The sequence below is a fragment of the Suricata suricatta genome, chromosome 11 (genome assembly GCF_006229205.1).
Source record: "Suricata suricatta isolate VVHF042 chromosome 11, meerkat_22Aug2017_6uvM2_HiC, whole genome shotgun sequence".
NCBI classification, from domain to species: domain Eukaryota; kingdom Metazoa; phylum Chordata; class Mammalia; order Carnivora; family Herpestidae; genus Suricata; species Suricata suricatta.
The window spans coordinates 69,582,672-69,606,399 of record NC_043710.1 but is presented as its reverse complement, the minus strand read 5'-3'; the positions used below and the strand labels follow the sequence as shown (position 1 = coordinate 69,606,399).

The 23,728-nt window shown below is 37.1% G+C and overlaps 1 protein-coding gene across 1 annotated transcript; it reads left to right on the top strand.

Moving 5' to 3' along the window:
- The first annotated feature begins 780 nt into the window (after positions 1 to 780).
- Positions 781 to 20,905, top strand: CHORDC1 (cysteine and histidine rich domain containing 1). The gene is made up of 11 exons (XM_029956818.1): positions 781 to 984; positions 4,695 to 4,744; positions 7,969 to 8,025; positions 9,035 to 9,192; positions 11,025 to 11,128; positions 11,743 to 11,801; positions 15,485 to 15,555; positions 16,659 to 16,764; positions 18,588 to 18,707; positions 19,148 to 19,210; positions 19,468 to 20,905. The coding sequence occupies exons 1-11, from the start codon at positions 921 to 923 to the stop codon at positions 19,612 to 19,614; spliced, it is 999 nt and encodes a 332-aa protein (XP_029812678.1). The 5' UTR covers positions 781 to 920; the 3' UTR covers positions 19,615 to 20,905.
- The last annotated feature ends 2,823 nt before the right edge of the window (positions 20,906 to 23,728 follow it).

Sequence of the window (23,728 nt, the reverse complement as noted above, 5' to 3'; positions counted from 1 at the left end):
TTGCTTTTATTTTAAACGCCCCAACTTTGGGAAATATACAAGTCGGATATATTGTGCCGGTTAGTTTATTACCATGCTTTTGTTGTTGTTGTTTAAAAATGCACTTGATGATATCGGCAGTTTCGGGATTGAATTAAGTATTGGCACAAGGACCAAATGGAGACGCACAGGAAACAGCAACGATTTATTTACCCCCAGGGTCTTAGAGCAAGAGTGCCCACTTCTAGCACTGTATTTGATCAGTACTTTCGATATTCTGATTTTAAACGCTTTGTATTTTCAAAGCGACTTGACCTCAGTTACTATTGCTCACGATGCCCGCGCTTCTCCAGGGCTCCAGAGACCGGGAGAGCGGACACACAATCGGCCAGGGACAATGGTCCGCCAGTCTTCTCTCCGTCTGCCAAGCTTCCTCGTTCTAGAGAGAGGACTGCACCTACCCAGGAGCAGCTAGGGGGCGAACAGAACAATGCCGTGATTACGCTCGTCCCAAAAGCAAGGAGGCTGCGGCGCTGGGGTAAGCCCGCCGGGCGGCTGCTTGGCTGCGCGCCAGAGCCGCAGTCAGTGACGAAATCTGGAGAGAGCCCGTCAGCCCGTCGGGTGGCATCGCCATCTGCCTTTAGGGTTTCTCCTCTTCAAATTTCCGGACGACAGCTCCCCGCCCCGCCGCCACCCTCCAGAGCCCGACCCACGGCGTCTGGGTGGCTACTCCGCTTCCCGCCGCTCCCTCCGCCTCTTCCCATCTTCTCTGCGCCTGCGCGACCGGAAAATTCGCGAAGGTTCCTGAAGCGGAACCGGCCGTTTCCGGAAGCCGGCAGCCGCCGCAGCCGTCAGATCGGTGGTTGCGGCAGTGAGGTTGTAAGCGCGTCCTCTCGCTCGTCCGTTTGTGTGCATCCGACCCGTAACGGTGGGGAAGGAAAATGGCCCTGCTTTGCTACAACCGGGGCTGCGGCCAGCGCTTCGATCCCGAGACCAACTCCGACGGTAAGCGGAACGCGCCGCCGACCCTCCCTCCCCTGTCCACCTCAGCCGGGGGACGCCCTTGACCCAAGGGCGTCCCGGGGTCCTCCCGCGGGCCGTCGCCGCGTTTCCTCCGTCCGGGTCCCTGCGGGCCTCCCTCTCAGCCCGCCTGCCCGTGCGCCGGGCCGCTCGGCGACGAGATCCGACCCTCTCCCCGTGGCCGCGCGGCCCCGCGGCCCCACTTTCCGGGCTCCCACGTGTCCCCGGCAGTCCGCTCGCTCGCGGATTCGCCTGGAGTTTAGAACGTCTTTATCCCCCGCCCCCACCCGTCCCTTTTGGGAAGCAAAAGTTAACCTGATGCTGCGGAGCTCGGTTGGCATGGGAGTGACGGAGTGAGGGGAGAGTCAGCCAGAGACGGACCGGAGGCTTGGGCAGTGGGCGAGTCGTTTTAGCGTTCAAGTTCGGCTGCCGTCTTAGTATAGAAGTTCATTTTCCCGAAAGTCTTGTTTCGGGCTTGTTGCGTTGACCCGACTGTTAGAAAGATACTTTTTTCTTTAAAGTGTTGTGGGTTAGGAAAATTATTATTTTTAAGTTTTGATTTGGTGAATGGTACATTTGTTATCCTTTACCTATGTAGTAGCCGTATTTGTTGCCTGTTTTCGCTCTGGTCCGGCTATCTTCAAAATAAAGTGATTGTTCTAGGTGTACGGTTAAGGATGTAAAATTAAAGTCAGTGGCTGGACTAGGTGAAGAGTCCGTGGATTTGACTTTTGAATGTTGGATAGGATAAAGTGAGTTGGTTTCTTGACTGTTGTGAGAAATGACAACTCTGTCGAATTCAACTAGCCGTCATTGTGTGTTTTCTATACCCCAGACGTTGATCAGTCATTTAATCTCCAGGACACCCTTGTGAAGTATGTATTATTCGTCCTGTTTAATAGGGAAGCCGGGCTCAACATGGTAGCCGCATGGTTCCTGTATTGTTAAGGGAATTAAAATCAATGCCTTTGACAATCTTTTCCACCTCTGGGATGTCTGAAGTATTTACTTGATGCACACATATATTGGTGACATAAAATTTAAAATAAGGCTCTTGGCAGGATTCTATGGATTAAGTAGAATCTAGTCTTTCATGTTACTATCATGACATTTCTGATTTTTTAAAAATTATTACTGTTTTGTTTTATTTTTTGAGACACAGCGCGAGCAAGGGAGAGAGAGAGAGAGGGAGACACAGAATCCAAAGCAGGCTCCAGGCTCTGAGCCGTCAGTACAGAGCCCTACACAGGGCTCGACTCCCCACAAAGCGAGATCATAAGCTGAGCCGAAATTGGATGCTCGACCGACTGAGCCACCCAGGCAACCCAACATTTTCATAATTTAATAGGATGTTACTCAAAGAGAAAATTGTGAGATTTGAGAGGATGATATTATTGAGTGAAAAAGAGGTTTTTAAAGCCCTTGTTGTTGGCAACCTGCATAAAAAGTAAATTCCCTTAGTGTCTGCACGTATTATAGTTTAATATTAAGTAAAGGGGAAAGACTGATGCTTTGTTGAGTCAGATAATAATGTTCCCAAATATGTATGTTTATGGAATGTTATATACCAGCCTAAATTAAAGGGGAGATAAAGAATTTTTTGGAAGTCAGCTGTGTGTGTGTGTGTGTGTGTGAGAGAGAGAGATGGTATAATGCCTAAGAAAGAGATGGAGGGGAGTGGGAAAATTAAGAGTGGACACTCAAGCATGGTGTGGTCAACAGTACTAAATTCAGCAGAGAGCTCCCATAATGTAGTTTTACCAGAATGGAGGTTAGAGACTTAACTTCAAATAAGTTGCTTGATTGAGTGGAAAGTTAAGAATGGAGATAGGAAGTAGAAGTAAGCTAATAGCAAACAGCAAACTGTGGAGTTGATTAGGAGAAAGTTTTATAGAATGGGAGAGGTTTGACCTTTGTATTGACAAAAATAAGAAGCCTTCCTCCTAAGCTGTTATGAGGCTTTAGTTTGAAACACAAGCTAACTTAATGTTTAAAGGAGACACAGGTGGTATCCTTCACATATTAAACACTTATTCTGCACAACGCGCTTCACAGTTTTTTTACTTAAGCCGTATCTAGAAGGAAACTGAATTGGCTACTAAAGGGCGGAGCCAGAATTTGAGCATCCGTCTGACCCAAGACTCAATATTTTCATTTCCTTAACTCTTAACTGCTACTGTGTTGTAGTTTCTTACCCATAAAATTTAACTTTGAGCAAAACTGATACAGCTCCTAAAGGCTAGAGAGGCAAATGACCATCTGCTTGTTCTTCACATTTGAAAGCAGTGATTGTCAAATTTTGTCCATACTAGTTGTATGGTTAAGACCTGACCCACACCTGCTACCATTCTGCCCAAACTGACCATTATTATGATTAATGCCTCTTAGTGTGTCATACATTATGAATTGTATGCCTCTGTATGTCCATTTGGTATTTGAAAATAGTCTGTTCTTTGATTCTGTTCTCAACTCCATATCCCTCTGCTTATTCGTTTCTACTTTGAATCTCCTTTTTCAGCCCATAATTCCACTACTACCCTTAACTAATAAACTATACTGGCTATTACTATAGGGATAGAAGGGTTTCTCTAAGTACCAGGAATTAATCATTTTAAGGCAACACCAGGAATCAGAGGTTGTGGGCAGTTGAAAGCTGAGCAGGGAAAAAAAGGTGGGGGAAAGGTAGCCTTATAAGAAAATTACGCAGGTGTGGAGCTGACCTGTTTTTTCTAAGTTCACGGTTGTGTCTAGTCAGGAAATAATTGTTTATTATCATCTGATTTTTAATGTAATACATTATATTGCCATCTGTATTAAGCCCATTTTCATAAAAGTTAGTAGAAATTGATGGTAAAATGAGGAAGGGGGGAAATACAAAATAACAATCAGTAACAACCCTGAAAGTAGACTGTAGAACTTAAACTTTTTTGAATGAAGCTTGTATCTAGATATTGACACCTGTCTAAGAAGGTTAAATTAGCAATCAGATACTGCATCAGTTTTTAAAAGTTTGAACTTGTTGCTCCAAAATATCTTTTTAGAGAATCTCTTGAGTCTTTATGGATCAATGCACATAAGCACACTTAAGTTTGATAGTATTTTTGTAAATAGAATTGGAAGAGGACCGTCAGAATCTTGGAGCTTGAAATTTTGGTGCTAAACAAATTTAACTACAAAGATTAAAGGAATAGAATACAGTTTGTTATACTTGCACTAGTCTGTATTATTTTTATATACAGTTATCATACTCTTGAATTAGAATTTTAACTATTACTATTTTAATTTTTTTTAACGTTTATTTATTTTTGAGAGAGAGAGATAGAGCATGAGTCGGGGAGGGGCAGAGAGAGAGGGAGACACGGAATCTGAAGTGGGCTCTGGGCTCTGGGCTCCTGGCTATCAGCACAGAGCGTGATGCGGGTCTTAAACCCAGGAACTGTTAGGATCACGACCTGAGCAGAAGTCTGATCCTTAAACTGACTGAGCCACCCAGGCACCCCTTAACTATTACCATTTTAATGTAGTCCAATATTGTACTAAGCACTGTGTGCCGTGAATCTACCTTGAGCATTTGTGAACTTTTAAGGAAAAGTAAAGTACTACCTGCATTTGGAGAAAGGATTAAATGTTAACACCTGAAGAAAATAATGGTTTTTCTTCATTATATTGTTTTCCTTTTCTTTGTTTTTGACCAGATGCTTGCACATACCACCCAGGTGTTCCAGTCTTCCATGATGCCTTAAAGGTAAGAACTTAGTAGTGTATTTCAGTCTCTTCGTATTTGTATATTAAATTTAGAGGTGTAAGACTAAATATTTCCTCATCATTTTTCTTCAGCTGGTGACTTTTGCCTTCTTAATGACCATTTTGCAGTGCGTTAAGCAAGTACTCCACTAAAGGCAGAGACAGTAGGTGGTGATGTTAAGGTTTCTCCACATATAAAATTAGGTTATTTCCATCCCAGCTCTCATTTTCTCTACCCTTCATTTCTTCATTTTTCAATTTTGAGGGGAAGCGAAAGCATTTGTATTGAATCTTGGTTTCCCAGTCTGTTAGGCACCTGCTGTCTAATAAGAGCAGCTCTGAATTTGAAGATTCTTAGCAGCAGTAATGGCTGCTAGCTGCAGGACAGACAAATACCACCTGTTTTCCACCTGTACTTTATTGATACTCTGGAGAATTAGAGAAAAATACAATGTTGTTTGACTAGGTTTTTCTTAAGAGGTGCATTTATCTCAGTAGATAATGTGAAAATAAATGTAGCGGTGTGGCTGCCGTGCTTTTAGGTGTTGGTGTACTTTTGGTTTTAGGAACTTAAACAGTCTTACATGTTTAAATATTGTTGATGCCTTTTGAATTATTTTGTTTCTTTATTTATTTTGAGAGGAGAGAGGGAGCAGAGTGAGAGCACAAGTGGGGGAGGGGTAGGCAGAGAATCCTAAGCAGGCAGGCTCCCAATGGACAGTACAGAGCCTGATGTGGCTCTGACCCGGGAACTGTGAGATCATGACCTGAGCTGAAGTCAGGAGCCAGACACTTGACTGAGCCGCCCACTCGCCTGAATTTCTAATTACACCTTCCAGGGAGTATGTGGGCCCTTTTGGGGATTTAACTGTTAGATAGCCAAGTGTAAATAAAGGTGTGTAAACACATAATAAGTTTATGTGACTCTGGTTAGTTCTAAGTGAGGAAAACAGTAGGGCAAGTTGAGACCAGACTCTTCCTTACATCTTTTTAACTTCTTTGCAAACTCTTTTGGGGATAGAACCTGTGCTTCTGTGGAATATTTCCTTTTGCAGAGAAGTAGGGGTATTTTTTTTTATCTTTCCTGGACTACCATTTATTCTGTGTTTATTTTTCTTACTGTATGTTTTTCTTTTTCTTACCCTATGGTATTTTTCTATCTTCTAACCTGCTTCTCTTCTGTTTTGGTTTCCAACTATCTCATTTAGTTCATTCATTTCTGTCCTTAAATATCAACTCTGTGCCAATAGCTTCTACAAAATATTTCCATTTATGGGTATCATTTGCTACTACAAACCAGTTTTTAAAGTGAACTCTTATTCCAGAAATAGCCTCTCAGCTTTGCTGCTGCATTTTTTTCTGCCCAGCTGTTAATCGCCCTGTTGGATTAATCTTAATGATCTCACTTTGAAGTAATTTTCTCTCCTTTTCAATCCTGCTGTTTATTATAGTCTTTTTAAACATTTCTTGAAGACCTATACTTTGTATGACTATTGGATTTCACAGCACAAATACATGAATCAGTGTAATGTCTACTGTTGCCAGTTTACTGGCAAATGAGAAGTTAGGAAGAACATTCTAATATTCAGATTTTAAGTGGCATAGACCAAGGAGACAATCCCTCTTAAGAAACAACCTATTCTTACATACTTAAAGTTATCTTTCATTTTTTATTTTACTGGGGACATAGATCCCAGATTGATGTTTGGGAACAGCCAGTCTATATCATGTATGTATCCTGGTATCCCCAGAATGTCTGCTGTCATTCTTTCTTTATGTGCAAGATAATAAAGCTTTTCCTCATGTAGAATGATTTTTCTGATGATTATATTATCAAGACTAAATTCTGTATTTCAGTGTTATAGTAGGTTTTCATCTATGTTTCAATTCAGAGTTAAAGAATTTAATTTCAAACTAAAGGAAAATTTGAATTATAGCATATTTAACTTTTTTTTTTTTTTTTGCGTATTTTATTTATTTTTGAGAGACAGAGAGACAGTGCGAGCAGGGGAGGGTCAGAGAGAGAGGGAACACAGAATCTGAAGCAGGCTCCAGGCCCTGAGCTAGCTGTCAGCACAGAGCCTGATGCGGGGCTTGAACCCATGAACAGTGAGATCATGACCTGAGCCGAAGCTGGACGCTTAACCCACTGAGCCACCCAGGCGCCCCTCACATTTTCTTTAAAAATAATTTTAGGGGTACCTGGGTGTCTCAGTCGGGTAAGCATCCATCCCTTGATCAGGTCAATATCTCACAGTTCGTGGGATTGAGGCCCATGCATGCAGAGACTGCAGCTCAGAAGCTGCTTGGGATATTCTGTCTCTGTTGCTCTCTCCCCCTCTGCCCCTCCTCTGCCCCTCCTCTGCTCGCACATGTGTGCTCACTCTTTCTCTCAATTAAATAAACTTAAAAAGAAATAATTTTGTAAGTGCATAGTGTGAAAAAATAATCACTACCAAATTCTTCATACATTATTTTGAGAAAAGCAATGAAGCGCAAAAGTATATGTGCAAATCCTAGCCTCTTGTATAATTTGAAAGACCATGTTTTGAAACCGCTGCGTTTTTATTTTCTTATTCTCTGTACTGCATTGGAATTATGACAGCTTAAAGCCATTTCTCGGAAGCCACTTGGTATTTTGTTTAGAAATCACACACGGCATTAGAATTTCTATTTTTTTATGCTTGTCACTGAAAATATTATCTAACCTTCAAAGACCTAACAGTTTTTAGGCTGCTGGGCTAATCAGTCTATGTTGTTCTGAAAACAGATAGAATGCTTATTGTTGGGGAACAGCTAGTGAGTTCTTTAGAAGCTGAATTGTTACAGTCATCTCTAACTTGCCAGATTTTTAAAGTAAAGTACTTCACTTAACTCCCCAGATCCTTTAAAATATATGTTGTTTTTAGAAATTATAAAGTGTATTCTAAAAGTAAATTACTAGTCTTGAAAACAGTAGCAATTTTTGTTTCCCTATCTTAAGGTGCTTCCTTTTGTGATCAGTCAAAACACACCTCTAACATTGGCTAATTAGGTTTTTTTTTAAATCAAAGACTAAAAATCGTTGCACTTGATTAGATGAATCATTTACAACACTTTACAACTGTGAAATCTATTTATGTGCCAGTCACTGCGAGATTCAAGGAGATAAGTGCAAGTAGACCCTTTTAGCAGGTGTGGTTCTATGCAAATTCAATTTTCAGGTTTTTTTCTCATGTTTTATAGGGTTGGTCTTGCTGTAAGAGAAGAACGACTGATTTTTCTGATTTTTTAAGCATTGCAGTAAGTATTAATTCTTTTCCTAGATTATCTCCTGAGAAAGTACATATAGTGGGAAGGTCCAGATTTGAGGAGTCTTGAGTTTTGGACATCGATCACGTTGTCCGCTAACTTGGATAGAATCTTCTTTTAAAGGGGAGCTCACCTCCCTTGATAGCCTTTAAAATAAGGAATTCATTTATTTTAGGAATAAAAAGTTTCAAGATATTAATTACCCACATGTCAATTTAGGTTTGCATTGGTGTTTGTAGTCTTTAAAGGACATCAAGAAAGAAGTGGTAGGCAATAATTTAGGGCATTTTTAGTGAGGAACAATACGTTATTATCAAATTTAAGATGCACCAAGATGTACCATTTATTTTGTACGTCCTTAAGAGAGAAAACAAAAGCCGTTAATGAAATGACATGCCATGGAAGTTAGGATTTTAAGGATGTTAAACTGCACGTTTGACTCAGTGGAATGTGGAGAAGATGACTAACACTGATTGCCCATTTACCACCTGCCAGATTTGACAAACTCTCTATTGTTTAACTTAATCTCCTCAAAAAAATATATTAAGTGCCATAACCTCCATTTTACTGGTTAGAAAACAGGTTTAAAAAGATTAACTTGCTCAAGCTCATATGGGTAATAAGTATAAAAACTAGGGCTCATATCAAGGCCCTTTTGTGTAAGTAGTTTGTAAAATTCATGTGAAATTTCCAGAATTTGCTTATTGTAAACAAGTTTATGCTGTATATGTGTGTGTAAGCACTATACATATATATATATATATTATAAGTAGATATTTATGAAGCATAATTTAAAGACTTTAAAGCATAATTTAAAATACACTCAGATATAAGAACACACATACTGTAGATTTGGAGTTCTATTTTTAGTTTCTTAAGTCAGTGTGATGAAAGTAGAAGAAAGCATACAAAATAATTTATTAGTAAAAAGCTGAAAACTGATTTGTCCCTCGGGGCACGAGAAACCCATGATCGGCTAACTCTTACCTGTCACTAACAGGGCTGTACGAAAGGTAGGCATAATAGTGAGAAGCCGCCTGAGCCAGTCAAACCTGAAGTCAAGACTACTGAGAAGAAAGAACTTTCTGAATTGAAACCCAAGTTTCAGGAGCACATCATTCAAGCCCCAAAACCAGTAGAAGCAATAAAAAGGCCGAGGTAAACTTCATACTGTTATAATTTTCATCACAATTAAATAAAATAGCATTTGATCATGGTATTTTATGATTTTATATAATACCATTTATAGCTCTTGTGTAGATCTGTTTGATTTTCCCGTAAGTATACCTTTCATTTTTATTCCCTTTCATCTTGAGGACATGTACACAGTAAATGTCATTGCATGTATGTTCATTCACTGTGTCGTTATAATTTTGTCCAGCACAGAAGAGCCACACATCTTTGTTGTGATGTGACATGTCTTTGTCACTGTGGCATGGTGAAATTCTACAAAGGAATTGTTGTCTGGGAATCACTTTGAGTTGAAAAAGAACGTAGAGGCCTTCCTATCCATTCTTGTACTGTTTTCTTGAACATCTTCTAGGACATTCTTGACAGAAGGATGTTTAATTTCCTTTCAAATAACTCTAGTGAAGAAGAATTTACTTTTATTACTGTAAAGCATTCCATTTTATTGTTACTAGGTCAGTGTGTATTTTTTCTTTGTATTTATAGAGCCAAATCCTGCCTCTCTAATTTGTTCATTCTTTGTCATTTAGAACAAGCCTCGTCACTCCTCTCTTAACTTTCAGATGCCTGAATACTGATAATATTGTTACTGATAAACTTTTTATTTATTTGATTTAGATAGCAGATCCATTAAAGTACTTTTAAAATGCTTTTTGCTCATTTTGAGGTAGATGACACGGGTTCTTCAGTCACCTCATCAGCCAAACTCTATGGCACACACTCACACATGCGTGTTGGCTACCGCTGTTTCACCAGGCCTTCATGTTGCACTTGAGTGTTGTTTTAGAACCAAACACAAGACTTAAAAAAACCAGGTGACTTGTGGCTTCAGATATGGCCTCAGTTGATATTTTTATTCACACTATGAACTTAATGTTTTTCATAACTTTTTTTTTTACCGATCTTATATTTAGGTAAATTTGTTTAGAAATTTATAGCATATTGAATAATACTGGACCAAGATAAGACTAAGAGACTTTGTGACATTTGTTTATTTAACCAAACTACTTAGAATGATTTATATTCTATCTTTACTTTATTCATAATCATGAGAAACTTTATCAAATGCCTGCCTGACTGATTTGCCAGTTAAAAAAATTATGAGAAAAGACAATTTTGGCATGGCTCATTCTAAGTATCACAGTAGTGTCCACATCCTTAATGAAAATAATAGTTATTTTCATTAAGGATGTGGAATGAATAACCTAGCATTTCTATTTTTATAAATATTCTTAATACTTATTGAATGGCCTTAAATAAGTTGTGTATACAACACTTAACCATTATGAAGTGTTAGGGGTCATTGTATTGGTTTTAATCCTACTAAAATTGCCTTGTGACAGAACTGTATATGAATGTATAGATGTATATATCACTGTCTACACTGAGTTATCTCCATTGATAGGAATATGGATTCATATAGTACATATTTATTGCCTGTTAGTTTTATGCCCGGCATTTTGCTTAGGTGTGGAATGTAAAAGTACTTCATGGTCCCTTCTTGGCAAACGTGGAATGCTAGTCTTTATTTCCTTCCCGTTATGGATACATTAATAATGTACTGTGTTGGCAGTAGCATGGTTGTTTGACATTTAATATTTTAATATCAGAACTTTTAAAATTTAGAAGTGTAGATACATTATAGCAGTTATTTGTAAACCATTATTTAGTGTAAAAACCCTGATTCATGAGCATTTGGCTTCTTTTTATAAATGGGCTCTTAATATATTTATTTTTAGTAAAAAAAAAAAAAAAAAGTTTTGGTATATCACTAATGGTAATAAAGTTTAAAAATTCTCCAGCCCAGATGAACCAATGACAAACTTGGAATTAAAAATATCTGCCTCCCTAAAACAAGCACTTGATAAACTTAAACTGTCAACAGGGAATGAAGAAAATAAAAAAGGTAAGTTTTTATTTTGTAATTTTTTTCCTGTACAATTAACCAATTATCTGAAAGAGACAGTGTGGTTCACTGAATATAAAGAAAAGGTAGCATCTTGTAGTAAAGAATTTATTTTGCTTTCTAAATACCAGTAATATCTCAGAATGAAGTGGTTTATTCCTTAATGTCTGTATTAAAGTGAGAAACTTTCTCTTTCATGATTCACCACATTTCTAACAGTTAAATTTGTAATGTTTCGTTGTGCAGCAAATAAAATGTATTCAATATTTTCTGACCTACACTCCATACCAGGGGGAAAGTGGTACCTTTTTTATGATTTCCCTTTTACAAGGTTAAGATGTCGCATATTGTATTGCATTATAGAATAGAAGTGTGTCATGTATCATTTGGGGACATAGGCAAAACCTAATCACAATACTTGATTTCTTCTTAGCTTTTTAAATATATTACCTGAAAGGTCACTTAGCAAACTTAGTAACTTAAAACTTTTAAAATCATAGTGTTTTTAAAACTTAGATTATTTCCTCAAATACTTTTTTATGAAAGAATGACACTATAAAATCTATGGAATCTATTTTAGTGTTTCTAATTTGATTTTCTTTTCTTTGTTTTAGAAGAGGACAGTGATGAAATTAAGATTGGGACCTCATGTAAAAATGGAGGGTGTTCCAAGGTATATATTGTAAAATTTGCATTGGGTCGTGGAAGTAAAATTTTAATTTTCATAGAAGGAAGTGCAGTTTACTGATTCAATTCAAAAACTTTTGGGTGCCTACTATGTGTTGGTCAGCGTGCTTGGGCTAGGGCTATGAACACAAAGAGACTCTGTCTCTGACGGACATCATATCTGATAGAATTACGGGAATAAGTCATTCTGATTCAGTCAGCATTTACTGACCACAGTAAATGTGTGCCAGACATTGCTTGAGGGGCTAGAAACACAGCATTAAGTACAGCAAAAATTTCTGCTGTTCTGGAGGCTATCCTGCAATTTAGGGAGAAGGATAACACTTAGGTTACTTAAGTAGGAGTGTAGGTAGACGTAAAGCAGACAAGGCACGTGCACTGCTAAGGCTATCAGGAAAATCCCTTTGGAAGTGACACTAAATCAGAAGTCTAAATAATGTAGCAGGTGAGTTGTATAAACCTTGAAATTGATATGGGAGCAGTACAAGTAGCGTTTTTAAAGCTTGGCTATTCGGGGAATTTTGAGAAAGGTTGGTGGGACTTGGTCAGCGGTGTGAAAGGTAGGAGTAAGAGAGGTGGGCAAGATTCTGGCAGTTTTTTAGGGCAGGCATAATTATGGGTTTGGGCTTCCCCCCCTCCTTTTTAAACATAATGGGAAGCCATTGTCTGTTTTAAGGAGAGGTTTTTAAAAAGAGCTCTTTGGCTGATATGTGGCAAATATAATGGAGTTAATAGGGGGATTGGAGGCAGGAAAACCAGCTAGGACACATTTGTAGAAGACCAGGCAGTGGGATTGGAGGGTGTTTTTAGAAGTGGCTAAATGTGGGATGTACTCAGACCTCACAGTGAGGTTTTCCCACCCCCACCGTGTAAAATCGTGTGCCCGCCAACATCTGCACTCTCAGTGCCCTGGTTTCTTCAGGGCACTGATGATCTTATATATAACAAACTACTTTGTTTTGCATATGTATTTTGCTTCTGATCTATCCCAACTAACTTTCCTTTCCCATCCTCCTGTCCTGTAAGGTTTATGAGGAAAGAGTTTTGTTGTTCTCTTCTGTATCTTGAATGTCGAGAACAGTACCTGCTTGGCTCGTGACAAATCATGCAGAATGAATACTATTTCAAAGTATTAGTAGGAATTGCTAATGAACTTTAAGTGAGGGGGACTTGCGGCTCCAGCAACTAGGTGACTGGTGACACCATTAACCAAGGGGGAGAAAACAAGATTAGGAGAGCAGGTGTATAATTTTCCGTCATGTGAAGTTGGAGATCACCTTGCTTACTTAGGATTGGAAATAAATGGAAGTACAGTCACATGTATGTAAGGTAGAAGTAGGAGGTAAATGAGGGTTGAGGGAGACAGTGCAAGTGGTAGGATACTGCAGCAACATCAGAGAAGAATTTTGAAAAATGAGTGTCAGTCCTGTAAATGGACAAAAGGGAAAGTGTGTCTCAAGCAGAGGTGATAGTTTTAGGAACAATAGTCATGGTACAAAATTTGTTAGTGTGGAGTTGAGGTTAAAAAAGACCAGGAAGGGCCGGAACTTGAAGGGCTTTTATTTCACAGTGCTCAAAAGTTAGGTCTTACTGTAGGTAATGGAGGTCATTAAAGAAACTTTTCATCTCTTTCATTGAAAAATACCATTAAAAAGTGAGTTACAGCTCAAGGAATTTTCACAGCGCAGAACCGCTCCGTATACCTTTTCCCAACTATTATTTTCTCCCAAAAGCAATCACATTTTTCTATCAGAAATAGAGTGCTTTTGCCTGTTTTTGAGCCTAATGTGAATAGAATTGCAGGCCAAATGCTCTTGTGCCTGTCTTCCTTTGATTCATGAGATGTATGTTAGAGTCATCTTTGTTGGCATGTGGCTGTAGTTTGTTCATTTTCATTGTTTTAAAATACGCTGTGGTGTGACGGTGCCAGTCAGCTTACCTTGCTTTTGTCCTTGACGTTTTTTTGATTAATGCTGCTGTGAACATTTTTGTGCCAGACTTCGGGACACGTGTGTACCTTTCTGTTAGGCATATGACTAGAAAAGGAATTCCGGATCATTGATAGAGTATGTATATGTTCAGCTTTAACAGGTATTTCCTCATAGTTTTCCAAGACAGTTGTATTTCCACACCTGCCAGCAGTGTATGTGGCTGATTCCATTTGGTCTATACCTTGGGAATGCTTTTGTATCTTAGCCATTCTGGCTCGTGTGTAGTATTCCCAATGTGATTTTACTTTGCACTTTCCTGATGATGAAGTTGACGACCTTGTATGTTGATTGGTCACTTGGATATCCTCTTTTGTGAAATCTTATACTTTTCCTTCTGTTGACTTTTTCTTACTGATTTTAGGGATTCTATTTTTATTTTTCAGCCAGAACTCCTTTGTCAGAGAGAGACACTATCCATTTTCATGGTCCTCATAATGGCTTTTAATAAAGAATCTTTTTAATTTTAATGAAATCCAATTTGTCCATTATCTTTGACTATCATTCCTTTTGTAGCTTTTAAAAAATCCACTTACTTTAAGGCCATGAATATTTCCTCGTATGTAGAGGCGCATTTACCTGGAACTGAAAACTGTGCAAGGTGTGAGGTGGCTGTAATGAAAGGACTCTAGATAAGAGAGTAATACATGTTTTAATTAGACAGTAGATGGATTAGACCCTGGTACTGTAGACTCATTGTCTACAGTCTGCTCGTGATAATGAGGAAGGTGTTAGCAAATTAAACTGATTAGGTATTTTCAAGCTAAATTGAGAGGAGTTTGTGATAGAAACCATAGATGGAGGGAGAGGACTTTTTGTTTTGTTTTGTTTTTTGTTTTGGGAGACTGAATGGATATAGTGCCATGAAAAAAGGTGGGAAGAAAAAGGGAGTTGGGAGTAGTTGGGAAGAAGAGAAGGGGCAGTAGTGGTAAGTTCTGAATCTAAATTCTGTTTTATATACTTATGGAATATCTTTAGGAGGTGTGCGTTTTGTCAGCCCAGTACTTTGGATTTACAAAAAGTATACAGAATTTTATTTTCTGTACTTGAAGGTGGTTGCTATAAATACCAACGTAGAAAATATACTACTGGCTGCATCTGTGCTTTATTAACATAACTTTTTGTGAATTCATCTGTAGGGCCTTCACCTACAGCAGCAGTGGGGCCCGGATCTTCCAGACAAACCCTGGATATATTTATAGGTCTGCAGCTCATTTTACCCTTCTTAGGGATAAGAAATCAGCAACACTCCTAGAACTTCCAGAATTGCTTATTAATTCGTAATGCCCACAAAGGGTTTCCGATACACACAAATCATGCCATAACTGTATTTCTGTTGGGAATACTAATTCCTTGGTTTGTGTTGTTCTATAAACTGAAATACCTGAATATGCTTGAATGTGACCTCATACCTGAAAATCTGAGAGCATCTTAATGTATCCAGTTGCCTACTTTTCTATTTGCCTTTTTCACAGGGAACTAAAACTTAAGCATAGCCAAAAAAGGAATTACTTTCCATTCCTTATTGGAATGGCCTGGGGTGAATTTATGAATGTTCTAGGTAATTGTTATTTCTTGAGCATTTTCTTAGTTCTTAGAGGTCACCAGTAAGTACTACAGATGTTAATGATACCTAATGTTGAAATATGAAGCTAATTTTTTCCTCTTTTTTCTATTTTAGACATATCAGGGTCTAGAGAGTCTAGACGAAGTCTGTGTGTATCATTCTGGAGTACCTATTTTTCATGAAGGGTAACTTAATACATGACTAATTAAAACTTTACGGTAGAGGGTAGAAAATATGTCTGTAAACATTATTTGCCGTGCAGCATTATCAGGTCTTTTACTTGCATTATCAACATCTTTAGAGTCACCTGGAATGTGGGTTTTGTCTTTTTGCACATAAGAAAACTGAAACAATACTACAGTTAAGTGGCCATTGTGATTCAAACCTCATGTTTTTCCTTATTTCCTTGCTTTTCAATGGGATACTCGATTTGCGCTGAATAGTTTTTAGTTTGAAGAACTGTTCTGTACATTGCAGGACTTGGAGCAGTTTGGCCTTAGGACACTAAGACACCCACCAGCATTGTGGCCTCCAAGAAAACCCACACTTTCCACACCCCTCAGCTGAGATCTAGCTCCCCTTTTGTATTATGCTGTTCATAGAAATGCAGTTCTGTGTTGAAGTTTTCCACTCTTTTTCCATGTTCTGTAGGACTCACACCCAAAGCTTCACTGTAATTTTTGTGTTTTTAGTCTCAAATAAATAATAGTATCTCCTACTTAAGGATTATCACAGGTTGTGTAAATGTTAGTTTTTAGTTTGCATATTTTCACTTTCCTGGCTTATTAAAATACGGGGTTATGGGGTTTAAAATCTTTGGTTATACCACTGTTTGGTAGCTATGCGGAAACTGGAATGTGAACAATTAGTGAAAAGCAGATTTGGAATTTTCTGATGGTTTTAAGCATCTTTACTCAGGAGCTCTAAAATTGCTGCAATAAATGGCATTTTGGTTTTAAAATGATTAGTCTTGGGCTCCTGGGTGGCTCAGTTGGTTAAGTGGCTGACTTAGGCTCAGGTCATGATCTTGCTGTTCATGGGTTCTAACCCCTCATCGGGCTCTGTGCTGACAGCTCCAGCGCCTGGAGCCTGCTTTGGATTCTGTGTCTCCCTTTCTCTCTGACCCTCTCCTGCTCATGTTCTGTTTCTCTCTGTCTCAATAATAAAACATAAAAAAAAAAATTTTTTTAATGATTATTCTTCTGATAGTTTTAACTGGTTAGTACCTTAGACACCTTGTAGAATACTAAATTTGCACACTTACAAGTTTTTCTCTGATAATTTAAAGGATGAAATACTGGAGCTGTTGTAGAAGAAAAACTTCAGATTTCAATACATTCTTAGCCCAAAAGGGCTGTACAACAGGGAAACACATGTGGACTAAGAAGGATGCTGTAAGTAGCCTTTTCAAAATAACACGTTGGGATGTATTGATCTGAGTTATTTCTAAAAGATTAACAAATCATTCTGTCTTCAGATTTAAAAAAAAGCTTTTCTGTTTCATACAATAAAGATTTCATGTGGCTAAAAATACTAATCTGAGTCAAGCTCCCAAAGCAGTGCCCTTTGATCAAAGTAGACATTGTGTATGATGATGCAAGTGTGCAGGTTTTTGTGAAATACTAAAGCCTGCAAAAATTGAAGAATGTGTTTAGCCTGCTCCCATTTTTTGCTTTTCAAAAATCATTGTTGAATTCATTTGAGGTTATTGATCCCTTAGGCCTCTGATTCCCCTTTGGCCACTTGAAACTTCATTCAGCTCCTTACAGTGCAAAAACACTCCATCTGGTGGCCAAAGAGGAGGATGGCAGACTTGTTGGAATTGCCTTGCGTGCCTCTGCTTGCTACAAGGTAATTTATCAAAACAACAAAAACATTAGTTCTTTCTTCCCTCGGGAGCTTTTTTAAAAAGAGTTAGGCTGTGCAAAGTCAGGGTCCAGAATCCCTTTAAATTTTAAGCAAGCAAGCAATTTATTGCTCAGTAAGGATGTGTTAGCTACTGTAATGTATTGTATAATATATTAAATTAGTTTTATTTGCTGTATTGGCTCTAACAACCCCGCTAACATCAGCCTTTTCATTACATGTGTCTTTTAACTAACAATAATTGTAAATTTTCAGATTGTTTTAGGGATTCATTCAGTCTCCACTTGAATATTCTGTAGTTTCAGATTTTTAATAAAATATGCTTTGGAAGTGTAAATATATCTTTCAGGTTATAATGATTCGTCTGCCACAAATCTTCCAGAAATATTTTATTAGCAAAAAGACTTAGTAAAGTCTCCCTGTGTTTTTCCCAAGGACTTAAGTTTTAAAAGCTTTAGCTTGAAAAAATAAAATGTTTTCTGTTACAGTATAACCCTTGATGAAATGATATATATGTTATTTTTTAATGCATACAGTTATCAAGTATTAAGTGTCTAAGCTATAGCTTAGGGCACAAAATGTAAGTCTATAAGTACTTTAAATCAGTTAGCATAATTGTACGAAAATGTAAACAACTACTTTTTCAACAGTATTGTCTCACGGTTTCCTGCATTCTGTGCCTAAGTTGCTCTCATTTATAAAACAAATCACAATTTGTCTCTCTTTAAAATAGTACTTGATAAAGCACAGTGTACTACTGGTAGGTAATAGTTATTTCCATAATAACCCAAATAACTACTTTTTTCTGCATGTTATCATCGGAGGAAAATAATTATTTGAAACAAGTAGCAGATAGTTATAAGTAGTCATTAGTTCCACTTTGTAGAAATTGGAAATACCAATTTATAGTCAAATTCCAGTTTATAGAAAATAAATGGGAAGCTTTTATGCATGAAGTCAAGATGTCTGGATTATTTCATTAAGCAAATGTCTTACTTTAGTCTTCAGAGAATGTTTTTATGACTCTGCTTAGTGGATTTCAGAAATGTTAAAGTTGGATAAAGTTTAGTAGAAATTCTTAAGTTGTCTTTTTAAATGGATAGTAGTGCTGTGGCACCAAGAGGAAAAAAACAAAAATGGAAGAAACCGTAAAACTAGAAAGATACTTTGTATTGATGATCTATTTTATTGTTTCAGTTTTGGGGTGAGAACTTTAGAAGTTGCTTGCCCTTAAAAACACTAAGGGCTTGGTTGCACATGGTTCTTTTCCTCAGTTGTTTGGGTCAGATTCCTCTTTTTTAGAGGCCATATGGCACATTATAAATTCATAAGGCTTTTCTTACATTTACAGGGGAAAAAAGTTGTTCCATGTAGACATGACTGGCATCAGACTGGGGGTGAAGTCACCATTTCAGTATATGCTAAAAATTCACTTCCAGAACTTAGCCAAGTAGTAGCAAATAGTACATTGGTAAGTATACTAAATAATTTTGAGTAAAAATTATCTCCTGTATTACTCTTTATGTTAGTATATTGTAAAATCCATTATATGGCTGATTTTAAGATTTTTTAAAATCTTTTCCATTTGAAAAAATAGTTTGAAATTACTTTGAGAGACTATTTAAATGAAGATTTCTGTATAATAGAATTATTTCTGAAGCATTTTGGAAGTACTATAGTAGTTAAGATTTATCAAATAATATAGTACCTGGTTCTCAATATGAAACTTCAAGTTAATTTTTCTTTTCTGTGAATGGTTTCCTCAAATTAAGAAAAAAAAAAAGCAATATTGGCAGTTTCTTAAACCTTAAATGATTTATATCAGTATGCTATTTTTAGGATCATTGTTTTAAATCCCAGTCCTTCAACTTGTATTTGATCAGTTACTCAACTTTCTGTATTATTTTTCAGTTAAATGTGCATATTGTATTTGAAGGAGAGAAGGAATTTCATCAAAATGTGAAATTATGGGGTGTAAGTATTAATCCAGATTTTTTTTATACTTTAAAATACCCATTTGTGCAGTAAAAAGGCAGTACTTTAGAAAGCATTGATGCAGAGTAGGTATATAACGTACCATTAATTCATACTCAAAAGCCTAAATCTTAAGTAAATAAATGCCCTTGGAAGCTTGGAGTTTTGATTACTAGCATAGACAAGACCAGCGATTTCCTCTAAGGCTTAAAAAGACCACGTCCAGGCTTAGCGTAGCTGTCTCTGCTCTATTGCAGGTGATTGATGTCACACGAAGTTATGTAACTATGACTGCAACAAAGATCGAGATCACCATGAGAAAAGCTGAGCCTATGCAGTGGGCAAGCCTTGAACTACCTGCAGCCAAAAAGCAGGAAGAACAAAAAGAAGATACAACAGAATGAGTTGGCGGGGAAAAAAGTTATTGCCTATATCAGAATTCTTCGTATGTGATAAAATGTCGGCTTGCTGCTGTAATCTTCTGTCATTGCTGTTGTTGTTGTTGTCGTTGTCATCGTTGTTGTCGTCGTTGTTGTTGTTGGAGTCTGGCATTTCAGGGTCAACGGTAGGTTCTTATAAGCCAAAGTCAGTTTATGCCTCCCATCTTCTTTTTGAGTTACGTAAGGTTGATTATTCATTTCTCCTCATTTGATAGACCTGTAGTTGTGTCCTGTACTTGAAAAGCTAGAAAATAGCTTGTAAACAGTTACAGTCACAGTATTTCTTGGTATGATATTATGTGTAGCAGAGAGGTATAAAGGAACATTTGTTTGGTTCACATTTGTTTCTGCTATCCCATAATTAGTAAGCCAAGATGGAGTATCAGATTTCTAATTAGTTTTTTCCCATGATTTTGTATCTCTACAATACTTGAAAATCTTCAAGGAAGACATGAAGCTCTGCATTGCTTTCTCACTTGGGAAGATTACTTCTCTAGGAGGATTAATTCTGAGGTGCTGTAGTATCACTGGTAAAGGAGAATATATGCATCGATTAACCAGTTGGAATTTGTTTGCCACTAATTAAATTAAAACATTGTATCAGTACCTATATCACTTGCCAAGCACTATGATTTAAATGTATCGGAAACATAAATAAGAGTAGAGGGATATCAGTTTGGTTAAAATTTGCTCTTAAGACTAAGTAATAATGTTAAACATCTCTTTCCTGATTATTTTATAAGGTCTTTGTATGATGGTTTGACTAAATTGTACCTGATTTGTAGCCTACACCCTCTTAAAATCTTCAGTTAGTTACATGTAAAGATAAATTATATATCTATAATTTTCCATCCCTGATGGAAAACTGTATCTGTAAAACTGTAGACTTAAAGCCTTATGGAAATATATTAGAGTATCAAAAACTAAATATTTAGGCCTTGCTTTATGAGAAATATCTATTATATATTAAGTAGCTTCATTCTTTTGGAGTCTTTTTAGGCTTTCATAAACAGCTTGACAATTCTAGGTGATACAGTGTTGATTATATATTATACTCCATTAGAAACAGGTATCACAGACTTAGATTGTTTATGCTAACTGTACCCATTGAAGGATAGTTTACTTTTTGAGGCAATGCAGAGCTCACCAAGAAAACTAAAATTAAGAAATGTTATGAAGGCCAGAAATTTGGCACAGTTCAAGCATTTTGAGTGTGAATTATGCTTATGTAGATTAAAATGATTATTTCCCAGTCCCCTTGAGTGTTTTTCTTTTGTTCTTATAAAGAAAAATTTGCAAAACTACGGTTTTTGAAGAACAGGTTAACAGAGGGTTAGTATATCTCACTCCACTACCCTTCGCAGTAACTACCTAGAGGTAGTTAGGTAACTACTACATGATTTAGCTGTGTTACAAATAGAGCCAAATAAGCAACCAGGCTTTCGTGACACATGGTATTTTAATGAAATATCATGGTAAGAAATTTTTGGCAGTACAGTTGGACTAAAATAGAGCATATACAACTTGGCGTTGTGTTTAAATTTTTTTAAATTATCTTTCATAATTTAGGAACTTGGGTTCATTTGGAGACATGAAATCTTGTTTATTGCTTAAGGGGAGAGGTTGATACTTGATTTGATTTGAGATAATGATTAATATCCTTTTTTTAATGTTTTCTTTTTGAGGCTTTTCCCCCCTAAATGATATCTTAATGTTACCTGGATTTGAACTGTTATTCAAAGCAAGTGCATTAGTTACCTATGAGTTAGTTTTGGAGTACTGACACCGTGTGTGTGTGTGTGTGTGTGTGTGTGTGTGTGTGTGCGTGTGTGAGAGAGAGAGAGAGAGAGAGAGAGAGAAAGACACTGAGAGATGTAGCTTATATGGTCTGGTTACATTAGTGACCATTTTATTTCCTTTCTTATTCCTATGAACCTCTTATTTGTTAGCCAAATAAAAATCTAAATGATATTTTTATGTTAGACTCATATATAAAGAGAGACAGTTATAATTAAGTAAAATATGTTTTACTTTATCTGTCAAAACATTTTACTGAGTTTGTTTCTGTGGAAATATGCTGTGTCATTCTCAGCATTCAAAAAATTACTATAGCAAAGCAGTCAAAACTAATTTTATTATAAATTTGGTAACAGTTAAACTCTACATGGGAGATAGTACTATTTTTCTTACTTAGCACATTTGCTAGTATAAAGATGGTAAGTTCCTAGTAGTTTGAGCTTCTTTTTTAACCTCTTGAGAATAATTTTAGATTTATAGATGTTATAAAAAAAAGTATGTATGTGTTTTTATATCATATATTAAGCTTCCCCTTGTATTAAAATCTTACGTGACTGTAGAACTTGTACAAAACTAAGAATTAGCCTTAGTACAATGTTATTACTTAAAATAGAATGTTGAGTTTGACTATCTTTTTTTTAGTAGAACACTTGAAGAGAAGTTCTTGAAACATGTCCTAGTTTTTTTGTGATCATTTCAGCCAGTAATTTATAAACCATTGTAAATATAAGTCAAAAGCATCTTACCATAGAGAAGGTCAGCAATGTAATTTCTTGTTGTACCTGTATACTGGCAAAGGACTGATGATCTGTTTTATTATTATTATATCCTAGAGATTTTTTTATCTTAGAGATTTTAATTCTTATATAATTTGTTTGGGTGTTTTTAGACAATTCTTTACGGATGAAGAGAATCTTAAAGAGTTCTTGCAAATATTTTAAGATGACTTTGGGTTATTGCTCTCACCCCTTACTTTAAAAAAAAAAAAAAAAAAGCCATTCCCCAACCTGAAAACGCATGTCATGCAGACACACACAATACATTTTTAAAAGCTCATTTAGGCATGCTGGTATTTGTTTAGGGCATTTGAGTATGTACTCTTAACTTTCTTTTCAATAACCATGTATTTTTAAGTTGTCAACATAAACAGTTTGGTTCATTTCATAGCAAATTATTTTGATCTGGCATTTGTATTTGATGTTGCTTTTATTCTTTGCCTTTATCATAACTCTGTGGTGTCAGTTCTGAAATGCAAGCTAAGTCCAGCCTGTTTTTAGGTTTTGTTAATAGGTGTTTCTCTTCATTTATTTTAATTGTTGGGTAGATAAGAAGTTGATATTTTTACCTGTTTCCTAACTGCTTAAGTACTTTACAACTTGATGGAGTTGTTGGACTTGCCTTTTTTAGGTAGGTGTAGATGGCTGAGGCTGTATATAGGTGGTGTTACCTCTAAAGTACTGAGCTTGCGGTGTTTCTTCTGCGTAGTTACAGTTTTCTTTTAATTTCTTTTAATGTTTATTTTTATTTTTGAGATAAAGCGAGCAAGGGAGGGGCAGAGAAAGAGAGACACAGAATCCAAGCAAGCTCCAGGCTCCAAGCTGTCAGTGCAGAGCCCGACGTGGAGCTCAAACTCACCCTGAGATCCTGACCTGAGCCAAAGTCAGACTGAGCCACCCAGGTGTCTTGTTGTTATTTGGTTTTTAGGTGTTTATGTAGTTTTTAGTTGTGAAGAACTTTCAGGAGCAGTTTCTCTAAAGAGCATATTTTAAATGATAATTAATGACTTTTTTAGTTTTTCTATTTAGTAGACCACCTTTAATGTCCACTGAAGTGAAATAAAACTTCCAGCCTTAAACACTTTTGTTAATTAAAACTTGGGTCAAAATAATTTGATTTCCATTTTTTTTTTTTTGACAAGGTAGGTATACTGTCCAAAAAATTGAGTCATTAAATTATCTTTAAGAGCTTCCTAACTGAAGTAAGATTACTATGAAGCCTGGAAGTGGGGAACATCTCTGAACATGTAGTATTTTCCTGTCATCCTCAAAAAATAAGACTAGATGAGTTCAGTTGTATTAATGTTTTTAAAACACTATGATCAGGGCGCCTGGGTAGCTCAGTTGCTTGAACGTCTGACTTCAGCTCAGGCATGATCTCACGGTCCATGAATTCAAGCCCCACATCGGGCTCTCTGCTGACAGCTCAGAGCCTGGAGCCTGCTTCGGATTCTAGGTCTCCCTCTCTCTCTGCCCCTCCCCTGCTCACACTGTTTCTGTCTCTC